General features: G+C 43.3%; 7 protein-coding genes, 1 non-coding gene and 1 pseudogene across 8 annotated transcripts; 3 read left to right on the top strand and 6 right to left on the bottom strand.

The window, feature by feature from the left end:
• Positions 1–1,260: 1,260 nt before the first annotated feature.
• On the bottom strand, positions 1,261–2,208 carry LOC147228216 (histone H2B). Its single transcript, XM_086156160.1, has one exon. The coding sequence runs from the start codon at positions 2,144–2,146 to the stop codon at positions 1,772–1,774; it is 375 nt and encodes a 124-aa protein (XP_086012286.1). The 5' UTR covers positions 2,147–2,208; the 3' UTR covers positions 1,261–1,771.
• A 641-nt stretch (positions 2,209–2,849) lies between these two features.
• Positions 2,850–3,919, bottom strand: LOC147228217 (histone H1 pseudogene; annotated as a pseudogene).
• Positions 3,920–7,634: 3,715 nt separating this feature from the next.
• LOC147228218 (histone H4) lies at positions 7,635–7,946 on the bottom strand. The gene has a single exon (XM_086156336.1). It carries the CDS (start codon positions 7,944–7,946, stop codon positions 7,635–7,637), a length of 312 nt encoding a protein of 103 aa, XP_086012462.1.
• A 1,200-nt stretch (positions 7,947–9,146) lies between these two features.
• On the bottom strand, positions 9,147–9,530 carry LOC147228219 (histone H2A-like). Its single transcript, XM_086156475.1, has one exon. The coding sequence runs from the start codon at positions 9,528–9,530 to the stop codon at positions 9,147–9,149; it is 384 nt and encodes a 127-aa protein (XP_086012601.1).
• A 1,248-nt stretch (positions 9,531–10,778) lies between these two features.
• On the top strand, positions 10,779–12,709 carry LOC147228220 (heparan sulfate glucosamine 3-O-sulfotransferase 1-like). The gene is made up of 2 exons (XM_086156470.1): positions 10,779–11,031; positions 11,435–12,709. The coding sequence occupies exons 1-2, from the start codon at positions 10,990–10,992 to the stop codon at positions 12,413–12,415; spliced, it is 1,023 nt and encodes a 340-aa protein (XP_086012596.1). The 5' UTR covers positions 10,779–10,989; the 3' UTR covers positions 12,416–12,709.
• A 722-nt stretch (positions 12,710–13,431) lies between these two features.
• On the bottom strand, positions 13,432–13,854 carry LOC147228221 (histone H2B). The gene has a single exon (XM_086156476.1). The coding sequence runs from the start codon at positions 13,849–13,851 to the stop codon at positions 13,477–13,479; it is 375 nt and encodes a 124-aa protein (XP_086012602.1). The 5' UTR covers positions 13,852–13,854; the 3' UTR covers positions 13,432–13,476.
• A 1,287-nt stretch (positions 13,855–15,141) lies between these two features.
• Positions 15,142–15,552, bottom strand: LOC147228222 (histone H3). The gene has a single exon (XM_086156471.1). The coding sequence runs from the start codon at positions 15,550–15,552 to the stop codon at positions 15,142–15,144; it is 411 nt and encodes a 136-aa protein (XP_086012597.1).
• Positions 15,553–15,861: 309 nt separating this feature from the next.
• LOC147228223 (histone H2A-like) lies at positions 15,862–16,245 on the top strand. Its single transcript, XM_086156474.1, has one exon. It carries the CDS (start codon positions 15,862–15,864, stop codon positions 16,243–16,245), a length of 384 nt encoding a protein of 127 aa, XP_086012600.1.
• Positions 16,246–18,809: 2,564 nt separating this feature from the next.
• Positions 18,810–18,882, top strand: trnaf-gaa (transfer RNA phenylalanine (anticodon GAA)). Its single transcript has one exon. It is a non-coding gene; the product is annotated as a tRNA-Phe (tRNA).
• The last annotated feature ends 153 nt before the right edge of the window (positions 18,883–19,035 follow it).

The raw sequence follows: 19,035 nt of genomic DNA on the forward strand, positions 1-19,035 counted from the left end.
ATATGAAGATTGTTATGTTTGTATAAATAATATATATAAATAAATATATGTATATGTGTATGGGGAAAACCATGTTATATATATGTATACATAACATGCTTTTCCCCACCACCTATTTATCCTATCCATCCAGTTTTTTTTCAGAAGAGTGAAAATATTTTTATATAAAACATATAAAATGTGTATATAAATTTGTTGTTATGTATATATAAATAAATATTTATTTTATCTCTCTCTCTCTCTCTCTCTCTCTATATATATATATATATACATACATAAATATACATACATATATATATAAATATATATGTATAAGTGTGTCAGTGTGTATGGGGAAAAGCATGTTATATATATGTTTATTTAACATGCTCATCCCCACCACCTATTTATCCTATCCATCCAGTATTTTTAGAAGAGTAAATATTTGTATATAAAACATATAAAATGCGTATACAAATTCGTATGTATATTTGTAAATTGTTATGTATATATGAATAATATATAAAAATACATATATATATACACAAATAAATATTTATTTATATATAAATATAAGCATATTTATATAATGTGTATATAAATTTGCATGAATAAAGTAGTATGTATGTACATATGTATGTATAAATTATATATATATATAATTTATATATAAATTTATACATATTTATACATACAAATTTATACATATATATATACATTTTTATATATACAAATTTTATGTATACAAATTTATACACACACATATATATATATATATATATATATATATATATATATATATATACATTTGTATATAATTTGTATATAATTCATATAAAACATGCCGAGAGCTCAAGAATGAAACCCCGATTGGTGCCTAAGACAGAATCAAATGACCGATACAGGAATTATATCGTTTGTTTGTGCCCCGCCAAAGTGTGTTTATGAGGAAACAATCAGTATGAAGATGTCGTGGGTTTGTTGGAGTTTTGCATACTTACAGATCATTCTAAGTTTTCCCCAGTGTGGAATAATAGATCTTGTGACACCAAACAAGCTAAATCTTTTTCTCCTTTGAGCATTCTTTACTGCTATATACTATTTTTTACGGTGGCACATTACATTCACTTTATCAGTTTATCAAGTGAATGAACTGTGATACATATGATAGTCAAACACCCTTGTAGTTGCTTTATTAATTTTACCTTATAATCCTGATAAGGTGTGAAAAAGAATTAATGGAATGCAATGCTCAACCTTAGTTATGGTAAGAGGCTTGAATTGTTTTCATACTAATAGAGAGGAGAAATTGCCTTTGAGCAAAGACACTCACACACTTTTGTTCCTCAGTAAAAATCATAAGCTAATCATCGTGTACAAAAATGTGTACAAAAGTAAAACCTGTAACTCTGGTTTGTAACTCAAATTTGCTATATTTTAAATATCAACTCAGTTTGGCATTGAAACAAACAAGGAACTTCTTCACCTGCAATGATTTGCATGGGTACCTATGGGGTAACAGACACACTTTTCAATAGTGCCGACAGTTAGTGTAAAACTTGAGATATTCTCCTTACACCAACTACTGTTATATCCTCTTACTATGTCCATATATCTTAGGTCCTCCCTGGGACCTCTTACTTGGCAGCCCCAATTCCTCTATTTACCAGTACTCCTTGGTCCTCCTTTGTACATGATCAAACCGGAAAGGTTGTTTAGGTTTACGCTCTTAGTAGAAGCAGTGGGTGGCCCTTAAAAGGGCCTTTGGAGTTGCAGGAAGCTGCAGGAGGGTTTACTTGGAGCTGGTGTACTTGGTGACGGCCTTGGTGCCCTCGGACACGGCGTGCTTGGCCAGCTCTCCGGGCAGCAGGAGACGCACGGCGGTCTGGATCTCCCTGGAGGTGATGGTGGAGCGCTTGTTGTAGTGCGCCAGGCGGGACGCCTCGGAGGCGATGCGCTCGAAGATGTCGTTGACGAACGAGTTCATGATGCTCATGGCCTTGGATGAGATGCCGGTGTCGGGGTGAACCTGCTTCAGCACCTTGTACACGTAGATGGCGTAGCTTTCCTTCCTGGGCCTCTTCCTCTTCTTGTTGCCCTTGCCGGCGGTCTTGGTCACGGCTTTCTTGGAGCCCTTCTTGGGCGCGGACTTGGCTGGCTCTGGCATGATATATACTCTGTGCGACCACTTTTGGTCGCAATGAGTCGCAGCCGCCTATCTTATACACGCTTCATGCAAATCAGGCTGTGCGGACGCGACTCTCTGATTGGTGGATTCAACAAGGGGCTGATCGTGTTAAAGCATCTGGAAAAAAAATTCCCTTCAATGCGTCCCAGTATTGACAAAAGGTGACTGAATGAGCAGCACATTGAGAGAAAAAAGCAATGCTGCTGTCCAGTCATATTTGCTTCAGAAATATTAGTTTCCTGTGACAAATCGTGGTGAATAAAATTACTCACCGTAGTGTACGTGCTTCTATAAATATACAGCAAATAATTGATCGAAGACATGAACATATCGACCCACCAGTCTGGTGACTTATGTGTGGTTAATCAGAATAATAATAACTATAATTATTGGGGGAAAAGAATATAAGTATAAGTATTCTAGTCTTATGTAAGAATAGAATAAGAATAAGAACAACTTTATATATCCCGAAGGAAATTGTGCCAGATTTTCGTGTAAAACATAACAGTATAAATAATAGTAGGGAAATTATATAAACAGTATACAAAAGGGGGTAGAATAAGAATTACAAATAATACTATAAAATGTCAAGTGACACTATAAATTTTATATACTATAAATCACTATAAATCATTTCTATCAGGTCAATTATTACTTCATTTCTAATAACGCCTATATAATTCATAAGTTAGGTGTGCCTGTTCGTATCTTTTCACAATATTTTTTCAGAGTACTAATAATCATAACTAATAACAAAGTGCGTGTCCTGACATAATGTGGGCTTTGTGCTTGCTCACTGAATGCGAGATGGCTATTGGTCAGACTGAGCGGGAACACAATCATCCAATGGGAGACGACAACGTGATACTTTCGTGTGTAACTGGATCTGTCAGCTTCCTTGTGACATTTGAGATGAGTATTATATGAACATAAAAACGCTATTGTGGCATGCGTTATTTTCGATTATTCACATGAGGACATTGTGTTACTATTAATTCATGTATAAATGCTAATAAAGGTGGGATCTGCTCTTTGAGAAAATCTTGGGTGGCTCTTAAAAGAGCCTTTGTTTGGAGTTGAAGCATTTACTTCTTCTTGGCTGCGGTCTTCTTGGCTTTGGGCTTGACCACCTTCTTGGCGGGAGCCTTCTTGGCCGCGGGAGCCTTCTTGGCCGCCGCCTTCTTCGGGCTCTTGGTGGCCACCTTCTTCGCCGCGGGCTTCTTGGCCACCTTGGCGGTCTTCTTGGCGGCGGGCTTGGCCGCCCTCTTCACCTTCTTCGGGGACTTCTTGGCGGCCGCCGCCTTCTTGGCCGTCGCCGCCGCCTTGGGCTTCTTCACCGGGCTCTTCTTGGCGACGGGCTTCTTCACTTTCACGGCTTTCTTGACGGCGGGTTTCTTCACCTCGGTCTTCTTGTTCACCTTGAAGGACCCGGAGGCGCCGGTGCCCTTGGTCTGCACCAGGGTGCCCTTCTCCACCAGCCGCTTGATGGTGGTCTTCAGTCGGGCCTTGTTCTTCTCCACATCGTAGCCCCCGGTGACGAGCACCTTCTTCATGGCGGCCAGAGACAGACCGTTGCGCTCCTTGGACGCTCCCACGGCTTTAACGATCTGATCGCCCAGGCTGGGTCCGGTCCTCTTGGGTCTGGGGGCCTTCTTCTTGGTGGCCTTGGCCGGGGCGGCGGCCGGGGCTGGGGCTTCTTCTGCCATGGTTCCTCCTGGATGCTAGGTCTGCTGGAAGTGTCAGCTGAGAGTCCGCTCGGGATGTGACTCTGCCCGGAGCGAGAGCCGGGACTTAAACACACCATGAGAACCGTGGAGAGTCAACCCGGCGGCGGGCCGCTCGGCGGGGACCAAAAGCCGGGACGCTTGTGTTTTCTCCCCGGTTTAAAACCCGCGACAAATCCACGCGGGTCACGCGTGGCGTGTTCCCTCTCGTCGAGTCTATCGCTGACACGCTTCTCTTCCCGTCCGGGTGCAGCGGAGCTCCGGGTGTGTCCGCGTTTCCTCCGTGGAGCCTCGAAATGACGCCCGTCCCCCTCCCGCAGCGGCGCCGATCGCCTGCTTTCTCCGCTCTTTTCTCTCACGAAACCTCTTTAAACGGATCTCTTTCCCGCACGACGTGTTTCCCCCGCAAAAACACACTTTGGCGTTTAGAATGAGCGTCCAAACGCGGGTGAAGCGGCCGTCGTTTTCCCACCAGAGCCGGATGTTTAGCCGGCAGCAAACACACTGATGCCGGCTGAGGCTGGTGACGCGCCGGTGGTCGGAGCTGCTTCCAGACACTGTCCTCATCTGCTCCCCCGCTGCACGGAGGGGGTTTTAAGATGAAATTACTAAATTCTACCCTTATTAAGAAAACTCGAATTCAAAAATATGCATTTATTGGGTTGTTTTAATGATAGAGGGCTTTCTGAAAAAGCGCCGTGGCAGCAGGAGGACAGGGACTCCGGACACCTGTCACACCTCACCACATTTAAAAACAGTATCCTGACAATCTCATAAAAAGGTCACCAATTAGCTTTATTTTTACTTTTCCAGTAGATACATTTTGTAAATGGAATTTAGTGTTTAAATAAATGACTGATCGAAACTGGAAGCTTTTCATTTGAGGCCAGATGAGACATTTATTGTCATTTGCTTTTTCCCCGCCACTTTTTTCACATTTTCTTTTTAGTTCATCTAAATTCATAATTAAAACCAAATATCACAGACTCACACACACAAATGACAGACAGCACTGAAGTCTGCGCAACAACAATTGTGTTATTGAGTGAAAGCAAATCAGAAATCATGTTTCTTCACATTGAAATTTTTGCATGTTTTCCAATTCATACATTTTTGTCCTCTGCTCAACTGATTTGGACCAAAGTACGTATCATGGAAATATTAAAATAAAAAAAAGTTGAAGGTGAAAATGCTGAAGTGTATATTATCTGACAGCTACTGCATGACAATTTGACTTTCATACCGGGGATGATGTTGATAAACAGCAGTGCGATAAACTTAGTTGAGTATACATATTGTATCTTCACTTTTTTGTCTTGAATCCCTTTTCTCTAAAATGTTGTCGTTTGACTTCTTGTTAGCTGAAATCAAACTGTCCGTGTGTTTAGCTCAATGTATGAGTCAATTATATGTACTTTAACATGTAATTCAAGTCATTGCACAGAGTGGAGGTCCAACAATTCAACAAATGACACATGAAAGCATTTTAATTGAAAAAAGTGGGTAAAAAAAATATATACGATTTGTAACACGGTTCCAACTAACACAGGACTTACATGCTTATAATTTGTAACTAAACAAAGTCCTCAAGCAGTGAATGGCAAGGTATTTTAGATTTACGGGTGGGGAAATAAATAAATAAATAATAAAAGGGATGTATGTATGTATGTATGTATGTATGCATATGGTTTTGAAATGGCTATTTGGTAGTGGTCACTTCTGACTATGGTGACTGAATTTTACTTCTTGTGGGTCGCCCATAAACAAATATTATTGTACTGGAAAATGATATATGTACACAATTTCTCACCACACGGTACAATAATATGGAACAATAGATATGTACTGCATCGCAACAAATCTCTGTTTTACAAAGAATTGTTTGAGAAAGGTATATGGTCAATACTTGACTTGATGGATGACAATGTCAGTCTTCTAGACTATGAGCAATTCTGTACTAAACACAGCTTTAACCCTCCCATATTAGAGTTCATAAAGTTACGAAACGCATTGCCTCGACAATTTGTATTCCTGACCAAAAATATAATGACGCACCAAACCGTACAACCACAGGGAATCTCAATTCTTGACAAAAGGGGCAGCAACTCCTTTATGAGCAAATGTGATACAGAAAACTTATTCCCTGGATGTCAAAACACAAATAATATTTAAAATAAATTTGATAAGGAATCGATTGCCACACTGCCAACTATGTATCTGACTCTACCCATTCCCCCCAAGGAAAAAGAGACCCACTTCAAAACTATGAGTGACATCTACCCATCAAAGGAATTATTGAGTGTACGCTTTAATTTTGAAGATAATATTTGTACATTTTGTGAAGACAACATTGAAACCACTGACCATATATTTTTTTCTCATGCGAAAAAGTACAGGGCTTTTGGGCTGAAATTCAAAAATGGGTTAAAGATAATTTTCCATCGTCACCAGTTTCCTTCTCAAGAGATGACATAACATTTGGTTTGCTTTTAAGCAACAAAAGGGATGAACTCTGTGTCGATGTTATTTTTGGCCTGGCCAAGTTCTTCATTCACAAAAACAGAATGCAAAAATGTTCCCCAAATTTTACTTTCTTCATAAATGATTTTGAACTACATAAAAAATCCTCAAAACTTATGGAAAAAATCCAAAAAACAAAAAATATACAGTTTGATGTCTGAGATTCCATTTGAGCCACCAACTTAATTACATGTTAAATTCCCCTTGCGTAATATTTTTTTATCTATTTTATTTTATTTGTCTTTCTATTTATTTAGTTATTTCCTTTTACTTTTTTTTTGGTCTGGCATTATACATTTCTCACAAACCGTTAACACTGTTAACTTACGTACAGAACGAATGTCCTTATGTCCTTTGCTTCCTCATCCCTGGTTGTTTCATTGACATTCAGTTCTACCTTGCATTACATTACATTTGGCAGATGCTTTTATCCAAAGCGACGTACAATAGAGGATATAGGGACTGCAAATACACTTGCAAATACACGATGCACAAGAAATATACAGAACAGTAAGCTTGGGTTAGTGAGGGTTTTTTTTTTTTTGGACGGACACACAAACGTACACACACACACTGCATAGCCTAACTTGCTGGGGCATCAGCGCAGTAAAAAGTCCTGAAAGAGAAACGTTTTTACCCGTTTCTTGAAATTTAAGAGAGATGATGCTAGTCTTGTTGCTTCTGAGTTTGTTCCACCACTGAGGTAGTAGAACTGAGACGGAGGTAGTGGAACAGAGAACTTGCCATGTTTATTGTACATATTTATGTGTACTATTTATGTTCAATAAAAATAAATAAAAACTTCTTGTGGGTCACTTTGGATAAAAGAGTCTGCCAAGACTTGACCTCACCCAGAAAGGTGGTTGCCACATGTAAAAACCAGGTTTAGGAAAAAAGATATTCACTAAGGATTCACTCACTTTTGAAGGTGATACTTCCAGTTGAACTCCCCACGTTACGCTCGACTACTTGGCAGACATTTCCTGGATAGGAGTCGAACTCGCACCATTCATGTGATCGACAGGAGAAAGTAATCGATAGTTGCCGATTGGCACTTATGAGTCAGCAAGACAAGTAACTACCTTTTACAGGTTTCCGAGCGATTATGACTCAATCGAACACATTCCCCAATACTCCTGAGTAGCTGTTGGACTGAAGGATACTGATCGATAGATTTTGTGGGCGGCTCTTAAAAGAGCCTTTGTGTTGTTGTCGTTGCGTGTTTAACCTCCGAAACCGTACAGGGTGCGGCCCTGCCTCTTGAGCGCGTACACCACATCCATGGCGGTGACCGTCTTCCTCTTGGCGTGCTCGGTGTAGGTGACGGCGTCGCGGATGACGTTCTCCAGGAACACCTTGAGCACGCCGCGGGTCTCCTCGTAGATCAGACCGGAGATGCGCTTGACGCCGCCGCGGCGGGCCAGGCGGCGGATGGCGGGCTTAGTGATGCCCTGGATGTTGTCGCGGAGGACTTTGCGGTGCCGCTTGGCGCCTCCTTTGCCGAGTCCTTTGCCTCCCTTTCCTCTGCCGCTCATCTTCGCTGCTGCTTTGCTCACGAACAATGTGACACTCGATTGTCCGGGACGAGTTTATAAAGACCAGTGCGGGGAATCTCATTGGTTCAGAAAAAGACCGCGCGCGGTAAACGGGCAAACTTTGAAGCTGATCATCTTATTGGCCATTGTTAACCATGTGACCTCAAACCGTCACGTTGATTGGACTGAAATGGCAACTGGCTGTCAAACCGCCGCTACTATTGTGCTCTCAAATGTCCTGAATTGTCTGTGTGCGCGTTTAAACTGTTGTATAGTAACTTTTAGTGTCAAACGGTGTCATATAAGACAATTTTATTTGTGTACCGTAAATACACAATTCTATTCATTCTATCAATGCCCTGTTATTATCTCATATTAGTCAGTTTCATGAAGAAAACTGATAACCTAAGTGAGCAAGGGTTAAGAGAATAAGAGAATAAAAACAACTTTATTCATCCCGAAGAAAATTGTTAATCAGAGATAAGAAGATAAGAGTTAATCATATATAACGTTATTTGTACACACGTTTAAGGAAACGTGTACATTTTTGTATTGTGGCGAGGAGCACAGGGAATGAATGTCTGCGACATTTAATGCCCACGATTGTCAAATGCTCATCTTGACCTGTCGACAAACAAGACTTCATTGGAACTTATTATGGTACAGGAGGGAAAAATGTATAAGATTATCAAATATGGAATGATTTGCCTGTAGATGGAGGTACCATAAATATTCCATTCAATCAATACACATGAATTAGTCTGATTGATGGATAAAACTTGTTCAGGAAGTATCATATGCAGGCTGTAGACTTGAAATTCCAATTTTGTTGTCATTGTGGGAATGAATGTCAACACTTAATGCTATCTACTTTCAAACTTACATCTGGACTCATCAACTAGGAGACTTCATGTCAGGCCTGTAATTGTCTGATATAGTATATTTCAACGAGATTGCTAACCAGAGGGATATTATGAGCTAATGAAATACTGAAAGAGTTGCTCTAAAAAATGCCATACAATTCTTCATTGATTCAATCTATAAACAAAACATATACAAGTTGTGCATGAACCTTGGATCAATGATTGAATACATTTGTTCCTATACAACGTATATTTGAACTTCAAGGATGTGCTCATAGATGGAGATGGGTGGCTCTTAAAAGAGCCGTTGTGTTGTTGATTGTTCCGGGGACTCAGTCTACTTCTTAGCGGGCTTCTCGGTCTTCTTGGGCAGCAGCACCGCCTGGATGTTGGGCAGCACGCCGCCCTGGGCGATGGTGACTCCTCCCAGCAGCTTGTTGAGCTCCTCGTCGTTGCGGACGGCCAGCTGCAGGTGACGCGGGATAATGCGGGTCTTCTTGTTGTCGCGGGCGGCGTTTCCGGCCAGCTCCAGGATCTCGGCGGTCAGGTACTCCAGCACGGCCGCCAGGTACACGGGGGCGCCGGCTCCCACTCGCTCGGCGTAGTTGCCCTTCCTCAGCAGCCTGTGGACGCGGCCCACGGGGAACTGGAGCCCGGCTCGGGACGAGCGGGTCTTGGCCTTAGCGCGGGCTTTGCCTCCGGTTTTGCCTCTTCCACTCATTTTGGTCTTGTGGATCTCTTACCCCAATCAAGGAGAATACTGACAAAAGGGCAGTGTCCAACCTTTATATCAAGTTGCTGCTCGTTCATTGGTCCACTTGAGCGGGGATTCAACCGCCCAATCACTGAAGACCTGTGCCCTCGCACCAAAAAATTGTGAAAAACACAAATCAAGGCGATGAAAAATAGAATACAATAGAATTTCAATAGAGGATATAGGGACTGCAAATACACTTGCAAATACACGATGCACAGGAAATATACAGAACAGTAAGCTTGGGTTAGTGAGGGGTTTTTTTTTTGACAGAGACACACAAACGTATACACACACACACACACTGCATAGCCTAACTTGCTGCATTCTCATACATCTTCAAACGTCATCATAACCTCACTTGTCAACATAAAACATTTTGAGTATGTGTGCGTAATTGTGGCTCACCTGAAATGTAGCTGGTGTGATTGTCGACTTTTTAACACTACAATATCCTCTTGGGAATCTATCTATCTATCTATCTATCTATCTATCTATCTATCTATCTATCTATCTATCTATCTATCTATCTATCTATCTATCCGTCTATATTTTAAGTCGGGGCACACATCAGAACTTCAGATAAATTTTTGTCCTTTTCATCTCCAAAATATAAAAAATAAAACCTGAACAACAATTTACAAGATATGTACAAACTGCAATGTGGAGGAAAAAGGAAACGAGGAAACAAAAAAGAAAGAAAAAAACATATGGTGGGGCTTTTGGCACACTGACGCTTAGCTCTGGTGGCTTACAAGGCAGTTTTTTACCATCAGCAATCCTATGCAAACTAACACACAGAAGTGGCTTTTCACAATAAAAGATATCAGATTTTACCACAAAGTATTTGTATTTTATCAATAAGTTCCCTGACAGGATTATTCAATTGTCTCACTATTTCCATCCGTGGTTATCTTCTGAGCAGGGCTTGTCTGAACGTCCTGATTTTTCACTCTAACCCCAAAATACCGAAACACCACAAATTACACCTCCAAACACCTCCAAATTAATGTTTTACTCAAAAAAGAATCTTCATTTGAATTTGTGTTGGTTTTTCCACAAGCGAATGCATCAATGACACACTACCTATGCATTTACATTTCAGGCAAACAGTACAAACCAGTTTTACTGGGGCTGTAAGAAAATGTCACGCAAGACCTGAGAAAGCTGGCTGTCAAACTCGACGTCGAGATTTGTTTCCAGTCCCCTTCTACTTCTTTCCAGGAGACCTTCTCCACTTCGTATGAGAGCCGCAAGGTACTGAACGCTGCAGGATTTTTCATCTCTTTGACTCCTTTGACGAGAAGGACGACCCAGCTTCGCCCAGCTACGTGAATACTGACTTGTGCAAATAAGGAGCCGATTTAAGGTGACGAGCAATAGAGGTTTGCAAGAGTTCTGGTCCAATCTGATAGTGATAACCTGCATGAAAGAACATCATTATCAACAGAAATATCCACCCCAAAAGGTAAGGAGTCCATTTTTTAATGAAAGTTTCTATGCCAGTAACTCCAAATGACGAAAAATGTCTTTCTTCCTGCCTTTGAGTAGAAATGTTTTGATCCTGATTCTTCCCGACACTGCTACTCAATCTCATCATATTATCTCGATATTATGGTATTTTTATCTTTTTATCATGAAATTGTGAACGCAACTGCTCACTACAAGCTATGGAAAGTATGTTGCTGGGTGACTGCAGCTGCCTCAGGTACGTGACCAGGCCAGTTTTTCCTGCGTCACCAGCGATTTACAACTACATCTCTGTTTTTCCCCAGGATCGTCCGCTGATACCGTGCTTATTTACCACCTCTGGCTATCAACGCTCTACGCTGAAGAGACGCTGCCCTCAGGCTGTTTTTTTTGTTTTTTAGAGAATCCCCGCTCCTGTGATGAAGTCAACCAGAGTTAAAATATTCGTCGTAGCTCTGTTTCTTGTGGGCGGCCTAATTTTTGCACTCAACCATAAGGCCGCGTCCTCCAGACCAGCGTTTCGTAAAAGCTGGGATCGACCTTCCCCTTCTTCTTCAAACATGGAAAGGAGCGCAAAGAGTGCCCCGAAGAGGAAATCCCTTCCGCAGTGTATCCTGATAGGAGTGAAGAAGGCGGGCACGCGGGCTCTGTTTGAGATGCTGAGCCTGAACAGTGGCGTGAAACTGTCCGACCAGGACGTGCACTTTTTCGACAAGGACTCAAACTATGAGAAGGGTCTGAAGTGGTATCTCAAACACATGGCCTTCACCACTCCCGGTCAGGTGAGCATAGAAAGGACGGCGGGATACTTTGTGTCCAACAAAGCCCCGAAACGCATTTATAGGATGAGCTCCACGGTTAAACTCCTGCTCATCGTCAGGGAACCCGTCGAGCGGTTGGTGTCGGACTACTTGCACGAACGCGTCACTCGGCACCAGTTTGACAAAGACTACCCTCCCATCGAGTCCATGCTGGTGAAGAACGGAACTCTGAACCTCCAATACCCAGCTCTCCGTCGCAGTCTGTACTACCTGCATATGCAGAAATGGCTGCAGTATTTCTCATTAAACAGCATCCATATTATCGACGGGGACGCCCTGATCCAAAGTCCTCTCCCTGAGCTCCAGAAGGTTGAGAAGTTCCTGGAGCTCAAACCTGAGATAAACAGTTCCAACTTATACTTTAATCAAACAAAGGGCTTCTATTGTATGAAAGATCAGGGACAAGAGAGGTGTTTAAATGAAAGTAAAGGTCGGACTCACCCGACCGTGGATCCGGATATCCTGCGAAAAGTCCAAGAGTTCTTTAAAGAACCTAACAGGAAGTTCATGGAGCTTGTGGGGCAAAAATTCAACTGGACCACATCAGTCTCTGTGGTTTAACGGAAGGAAAGCTCTCAAAGACATCAGAAGGATTTCTCCATGTGCAGATACTGGAACGTCAGATGGATGGGTGGTTTTATATATATTTATATATGTTTGTATCAGAAGGGTTTTTCCATTTGTGAAAGAGGAGTTGAAAATCCCTCAAACATCGCCTCGACAATTATTTTAAGATGATGATACCGACGTCCACAGTTTTGTTTCAAACCGATGAGGCTGTATTTGGTCTAAAAAAAAAATGTTTGATGAACAAAATTGTGTTTGGATTTTGAGTCTGAACTAAAAATATTGACATTTCCCCATTGGGGGATGATAACAGATGTATCAAATTCCTAAATTCTATTAATACAAAAAAAACGTTTGGTATTGAAGAAAGATACAATTCCTATCTTGTTGTTTGATATATTTCTACTATATTGGAATTTTGTTGAAACGCTTGTAATGTGTTTCTGTTTCACAACGTCTGTCTGCATCTCCAGCAAAAAGAAAAAAAATTGGATTTTTTGTTTTCTTTAGCTGGATCACTTCTGCCATGGAGGGATACTCATATACGAATTTGTCATCTGTATAACTAGATTTGCTTTGTCAAAAAAAAAAAAAACATTTGGTCTAAGCAAAAAAAAAAAGGTAATTAAATTATTTTATCAAATTCTTCCCCAAACACATGGCCACTTTTTAAAGTACTTCAACATGGCTTGTCAGCTGAATTTGCAACTTCCTGTTGATTTCATGAGTTTAGTTTATTAATCCATTTTGAACAGGCATAAATGTATTTATAATTATTTGTAATTAACAGGATACAGATCAATCACCTGGAACAGAGCATTGAATGGTCATAGAAATATCAGGTATATAGGGGAAATGGATAGAAATGAGAGTAAGGGGTCGTGACAGGGCAACAAATTGAGTTACATTGATATATTCAAATGCTAATAGTGAGGAAGCTACTTTGAGATTCAGATCATCCATAAAATTCAGTTTGTTATAGGAAACAGCCTCTAGTTGATACAGTGGGTGGCCCTTAAAAGGACCTTTTGAGTTGCAGGAAGCTGCAGGAGGGTTTACTTGGAGCTGGTGTACTTGGTGACGGCCTTGGTGCCCTCGGACACGGCGTGCTTGGCCAGCTCTCCGGGCAGCAGGAGACGCACGGCGGTCTGGATCTCCCTGGAGGTGATGGTGGAGCGCTTGTTGTAGTGCGCCAGGCGGGACGCCTCGGAGGCGATGCGCTCGAAGATGTCGTTGACGAACGAGTTCATGATGCTCATGGCCTTGGACGAGATGCCGGTGTCGGGGTGAACCTGCTTCAGCACCTTGTACACGTAGATGGCGTAGCTCTCCTTCCTGGGCCTCTTCCTCTTCTTGTTGCCCTTGCCGGCGGTCTTGGTCACGGCTTTCTTGGAGCCCTTCTTGGGCGCTGACTTAGCAGGCTCCGGCATAGCGATCTGTCAATGAGTGGACACAATAGACCGGAAATTGGCGGAGCCGCCATCTTTATACAAGCTTCATGCAAATCAGGCTGTGCGGACGCGACTCTCTGATTGGTGAATTCAACAATAGGAGACCGGAAGTGTTTGTGAGGCCGTTGACCGGGACAGTGATTCCCTCCGTTCTTAACGAATATTTGAAAGTGGTATGTGTGTGTTCTAAACACTAGTTTTAATTAGGCAAGATCACCTTTCAAATTAGTTCTTCAAAAGAAAAGGTAAAACCTGAGTCGGCAAGACACCGATTTGGGAGGAAGACTTTTTTCACGACGTCACATTCAAAGTGCATTGAGCTGTGGATCTACCATTGCTCTTCCTATGAAGGGAGTAAAAAAAAAGGAACTCCGAAATGAGAACTGAGAAAGGCAAAAGAACTAATATTACACTTGCAACAAGGCAAGTAATAAGAATGAGGAATCACAGGCTCTTGTAGTGCCATAAGGGTTCATGCAGGTATGCAAGGTGCACAACCATATACACTGAATATGCTGATTTGGCATTTTGAGCACAGGTAGATAATTTTGAAAAGTAGCTCACAATGCAAAAAATATTGTTTACATGTGCATCACACGCAAGCCTCTCTTTGAGTTGGTCACAATGATGACTAATAATTGCTCCTCAGGAGGATCCGGCATCAAACCTGTGCCAAAACCAAATCTGTGTCTCAAAGCTACAAGTCCCACATTTCCAGTAAAGGAGAATAGGGTAAGAAGGAAGAGAATGTGCACAATTTTGTAATGATCTTTCCTATGACAGCTGGTCGTCTCATGTGTTTCAATCTCAGCCTTAAATATATCTTCCCATCTATATTGTTATTCCTTGATAAGGAACTTTCTTGTATCCTTGATCCATGCAATGACACTTTACAGTGTGCAAGTGTGAGCCGCTGCAAACAAGCCATTTCCTATTAGGTCTGACTTAAAATCACTCCTATTTTTCATCTCCCACGTTACAGCCAGTTAGACATATTGGCTGGAGGCTGTTGTTAGAACGACTTTATCTTTTCCATGCAGTGTAAATTTAACCTTACACAAGTGTGGGTCACAGCAAACATTGTTTGCTATTAGGTATGATTGAATCATTCCTTTATCATCTCCCACACAACAGCCAGTTGGATATTTGCTGGACTCTGAGGTTGCTGTTGCTCAATCAGATGATGTTTAGTATTCCACAATGGATGTAACGCTTTTAGAGGCTGTGTGGTGGCTCTTAAAAGAGCCGTTGTGTGGAGGAGCAGACCGTCTAAGCTCTCTCCCCGCGGATCCTGCGAGCCAGCTGGATGTCTTTGGGCATGATGGTCACCCTCTTGGCGTGGATGGCGCACAGGTTGGTGTCCTCGAACAGGCCCACCAAGTAAGCCTCGCTGGCCTCCTGCAGAGCCATGACGGCGGAGCTCTGGAAGCGCAGGTCGGTCTTGAAGTCCTGGGCGATCTCCCTCACCAGGCGCTGGAAGGGCAGCTTGCGGATCAGCAGCTCCGTGGATTTCTGGTAGCGGCGGATCTCTCTCAGGGCCACGGTACCGGGCCTGTAACGGTGAGGCTTCTTCACGCCGCCGGTGGCCGGAGCGCTCTTGCGAGCGGCTTTGGTCGCCAGCTGCTTCCTGGGGGCTTTGCCTCCGGTGGATTTACGGGCGGTTTGCTTGGTTCTGGCCATGGCTGGAGATATCTAATAACGTCTGAGAGTGACAGGAAAGATAGGAATCTCAGCGCCGATGCGCTGCTCTTATACTCGAGCTGCAGTGGCGTCAAGCGGGGGCTGGTCCCCGCCTCCAGGCTCTCATTGGCCGCCGTCTGGAATAGCGACTCCCCGCCGGAAGCGCCGCTGCTCATTGGAGGAGAGACGTTTGAAATCGGCCGCCAAAACCCGGCGCGCTTTAACAGGAACCTCCCCGCTCCGCGGATATATAAGTGAGGGTCTGTCCTCGGAATTTCACATTTTGTATCAATACAAGATATCGTAATAATGAGTGGAAGAGGCAAAACCGGAGGCAAAGCCCGCGCTAAGGCCAAGACCCGCTCGTCCCGGGCCGGGCTCCAGTTCCCCGTGGGCCGTGTCCACAGGCTGCTGAGGAAGGGCAACTACGCCGAGCGAGTGGGAGCCGGCGCCCCCGTGTACCTGGCGGCCGTGCTGGAGTACCTGACCGCCGAGATCCTGGAGCTGGCCGGAAACGCCGCCCGCGACAACAAGAAGACCCGCATCATCCCGCGTCACCTGCAGCTGGCCGTCCGCAACGACGAGGAGCTCAACAAGCTGCTGGGAGGAGTCACCATCGCCCAGGGCGGCGTGCTGCCCAACATCCAGGCGGTGCTGCTGCCCAAGAAGACCGAGAAGCCCGCCAAGAAGTAGACGCCACAACCAACAACACAACGGCTCTTTTAAGAGCCACCCATCTCCATCTATGAGCACATCCTAAAAGTTTAATAAGGAAAAAAAAATCATATTTTCTATATACCTCGTATAAGAATTATTCTACTCAATAATAGAGTATATGGACTCAATGTATTATTGAGTATATTAGGAACACATAGATTGCTCATTATATCCCTGTTTAATCCAATACTGTGCATTTCAGCCCGGTTCCTGGTTAACCAAGTTAACGTATTGTTTAATTATTACAGACCTGATTTAAAGCTTTGTTTTGTCATCGGGTAAAGGTGAGCATCTGACAGTAGAAAACATGAACTAAGTGACATTAACTGTCAAATTTCCTGTTATATTCAGATCAAAACACAAACATCCCAGAAGTGACCCATTGTTGCAAGACTTTCTGAAAAAAAGGAATACGAAAAACACATTTCACCTGTTTGATAATTCGGGGCAACATTTATTGTCACAATGTGTGATGTGTGATGATATGATCCGGTAATAGAGCAAACGTTCTTGCATTTTTGGTATCTTTCATTATTGCACACATTTTCCTGCAACTGCAAAACCATGAATTTAAGAAAAACGGTCCTCTTTCTTGTCAGACCGACATCAAACACAGTAAACCTGACAATCACGCACTGTATTTTGCAGACCACAAGGCGCACCGCATTATCAGGCACAATATCAATGAACGGGTCTATTTTCATACATCAGGCGCATGGGTTATATGACGCATGATTAAACATCCACAAGAGCAAGAAGAAGGTTATGGGCCCAGGAGTTATCTGGAAGAAAAGAGGTCAGTTTTCCACCGTGTTGTCACAGCAAAAAGAGTACTAACGGGCTACCTGCTAGCAAGAAGGGCAAGCTAGCATAATGGATCAACAAGTAACAAATAGGTTACATCGACTGATTTTTGATGGAGATGAAAGAAAATATGAACTCTTGGAAACCAAAATGTTGGGGCACTTCCATTTATTGGGACCGAAAGACATTGTACTGGGAGAACTGAGAACTTAGGAACAAAGTGCGGCAGATGCAAAGAAAAATGCAGACGCCTGTGCCAAAATGATTCAACTTCTGGACGATAAATGCCTCTCATTAATTATGAGGGATGCGCCAGACAATGGAAGAACAGCTCTGATGATATTGAGAGAGTATTATGCCGGAAAAGGAAAACCTCAAATCATCAACCTGTACACAAAGCTTACATCACTCCAGAAAGCAGATGAAGAAAGTGTTATGGAATAGATAATCAGAGCAGAAACCGCTATCACAGCACTGCGGAATGCAGGTGAGACGTTGGGAGATGGTTTACTTGTAGCCATGGTTCTGAAAGGACTGCCTGCCAGTTATAAGCCATTTGCAATACATGTGGCACATTCAGATCTAGCTAACTTTTGTAGACTTTAAAACTAAGCTACTGAGTTTCGAGGAAACTGAGAAGATTAATACAACTGAGTTGAGTGACAGGGTGATGAAGACTCAAGAGCGAGTTGGACGCAGACCCACCAGAACAAACATGGGTGAACGACAGAAAGACGAGAAAGAAAAGTTTTAAGTGAGGTATCAAAGGCCACCGTGCAAAAGAATGCAGACAAAAGACATGGTGTCATCGATGCAAAAGCGACACACACTAAGATACTACATGTAAACGTAAGGATGAGGACAGCAAAGACAAACAGGACAGAGCGTATAAAGCCACGGAGGACAGCGCAAGTGACTATGCGTTCATACTGAGAGATGGTAAGACCAAGACCCACACGAATCAGACGGACAACATCCAGAAACGAGGCCTGATGGTGGACACTGGGGGTACCTCTCATATTATCACCGATGCAACCAAGTTCAAAGACTTTGACAGTACGTTCAGGCCGGAGAGGCATAGTGTTGAGCTGGTAGATGGCACCCGATGCACCGGAGTTGCTCAGGGAGGAGGCAACGCAGAGTCTTTCCTGTTCGTCAACAGAGGACAGCGACACAGGGCGACACTGAGAGACGCTTTATACATGTCATCTTCTCCGTGAAAACGGCAACTGCCAGTGGGGCTACGGTCGTGTTCAAGGAAGGAGAAATGCACTGATAACAAGGGGTGGGTAATCGATTTGACATCCATATGTATAGCAAGTTGTATTATTTGCATATGATTGAAAGTGTGTCTAATGAGAACTGTAATACATGCCCTTCCCTCCCCGATGTCAAGTGGAGCTTTTCTGGTCTCTTTTCTCAGCATGCTTTCACTCACATGTCGCAGTACAATACAAAGTGACACTCTCAACTGGACACAGCGGCGATTGACATTCAAGATGAAACAGCCTGAAGTCCCCAGAAGGAAGCCCACCTCACGTCACAGAGCTCCGAGCAGCCAATCCCGGCGGCAGTCCTGGTTATGAGCCTCGGGTTCGCGCTGCACGCCGGCTCGTGGCCATTAACTTGCTGTTGCTCCGCTAAGCTTCGCTCAGCTAGCGGCTCGCCTCACCTTGACCTCAGTAGCCGGATGTTGTCGCCGCTCGTCGTGACGTCACATCCGCGCCGGTTCCGTCGCCGAAATAGCTCAGTTGGGAGAGCGTTAGACTGAAGATCTAAAGGTCCCTGGTTCGATCCCGGGTTTCGGCACGACATTTGACCGTGTTCGGGGGCCTGCCAAAATCCCAGCATTCCCTCGATTTCGTTTTTCTGTCACTCTTCTCGAAAAGAGCTCATCTAGCTTAGCTAAGCTTAGCTTAGCTCGCGTCTGCTCGCTGAGATGTTGTTGCCGGAAGTGAGGAG

The sequence above is a fragment of the Fistularia commersonii genome, chromosome 12 (assembly GCF_037954325.1).
Source record: "Fistularia commersonii isolate RoL2024-O1a breed Wild chromosome 12, RoL_Fcom_v1.0, whole genome shotgun sequence".
In the NCBI taxonomy this organism is placed as follows: domain Eukaryota; kingdom Metazoa; phylum Chordata; class Actinopteri; order Syngnathiformes; family Fistulariidae; genus Fistularia; species Fistularia commersonii.

Excerpts from the sequence above, each read along its gene's own strand:
- LOC147228221 (XM_086156476.1), bottom strand. The coding sequence starts at position 13,851 with ATGCCGGAGCCTGCTAAGTCAGCGCCCAAGAAGGGCTCCAAGAAAGCC.
- LOC147228222 (XM_086156471.1), bottom strand. The coding sequence starts at position 15,552 with ATGGCCAGAACCAAGCAAACCGCCCGTAAATCCACCGGAGGCAAAGCC.
- LOC147228220 (XM_086156470.1), top strand. The coding sequence starts at position 10,990 with ATGAAAGAACATCATTATCAACAGAAATATCCACCCCAAAAG. Across the intron at positions 11,032-11,434 it reads AGAAATATCCACCCCAAAAG|AGAATCCCCGCTCCTGTGAT; the intron begins GTAAGGAGTCCA and ends TTTGTTTTTTAG.
- LOC147228219 (XM_086156475.1), bottom strand. The coding sequence starts at position 9,530 with ATGAGTGGAAGAGGCAAAACCGGAGGCAAAGCCCGCGCTAAGGCCAAG.
- LOC147228218 (XM_086156336.1), bottom strand. The coding sequence starts at position 7,946 with ATGAGCGGCAGAGGAAAGGGAGGCAAAGGACTCGGCAAAGGAGGCGCC.
- LOC147228223 (XM_086156474.1), top strand. The coding sequence starts at position 15,862 with ATGAGTGGAAGAGGCAAAACCGGAGGCAAAGCCCGCGCTAAGGCCAAG.
- LOC147228216 (XM_086156160.1), bottom strand. The coding sequence starts at position 2,146 with ATGCCAGAGCCAGCCAAGTCCGCGCCCAAGAAGGGCTCCAAGAAAGCC.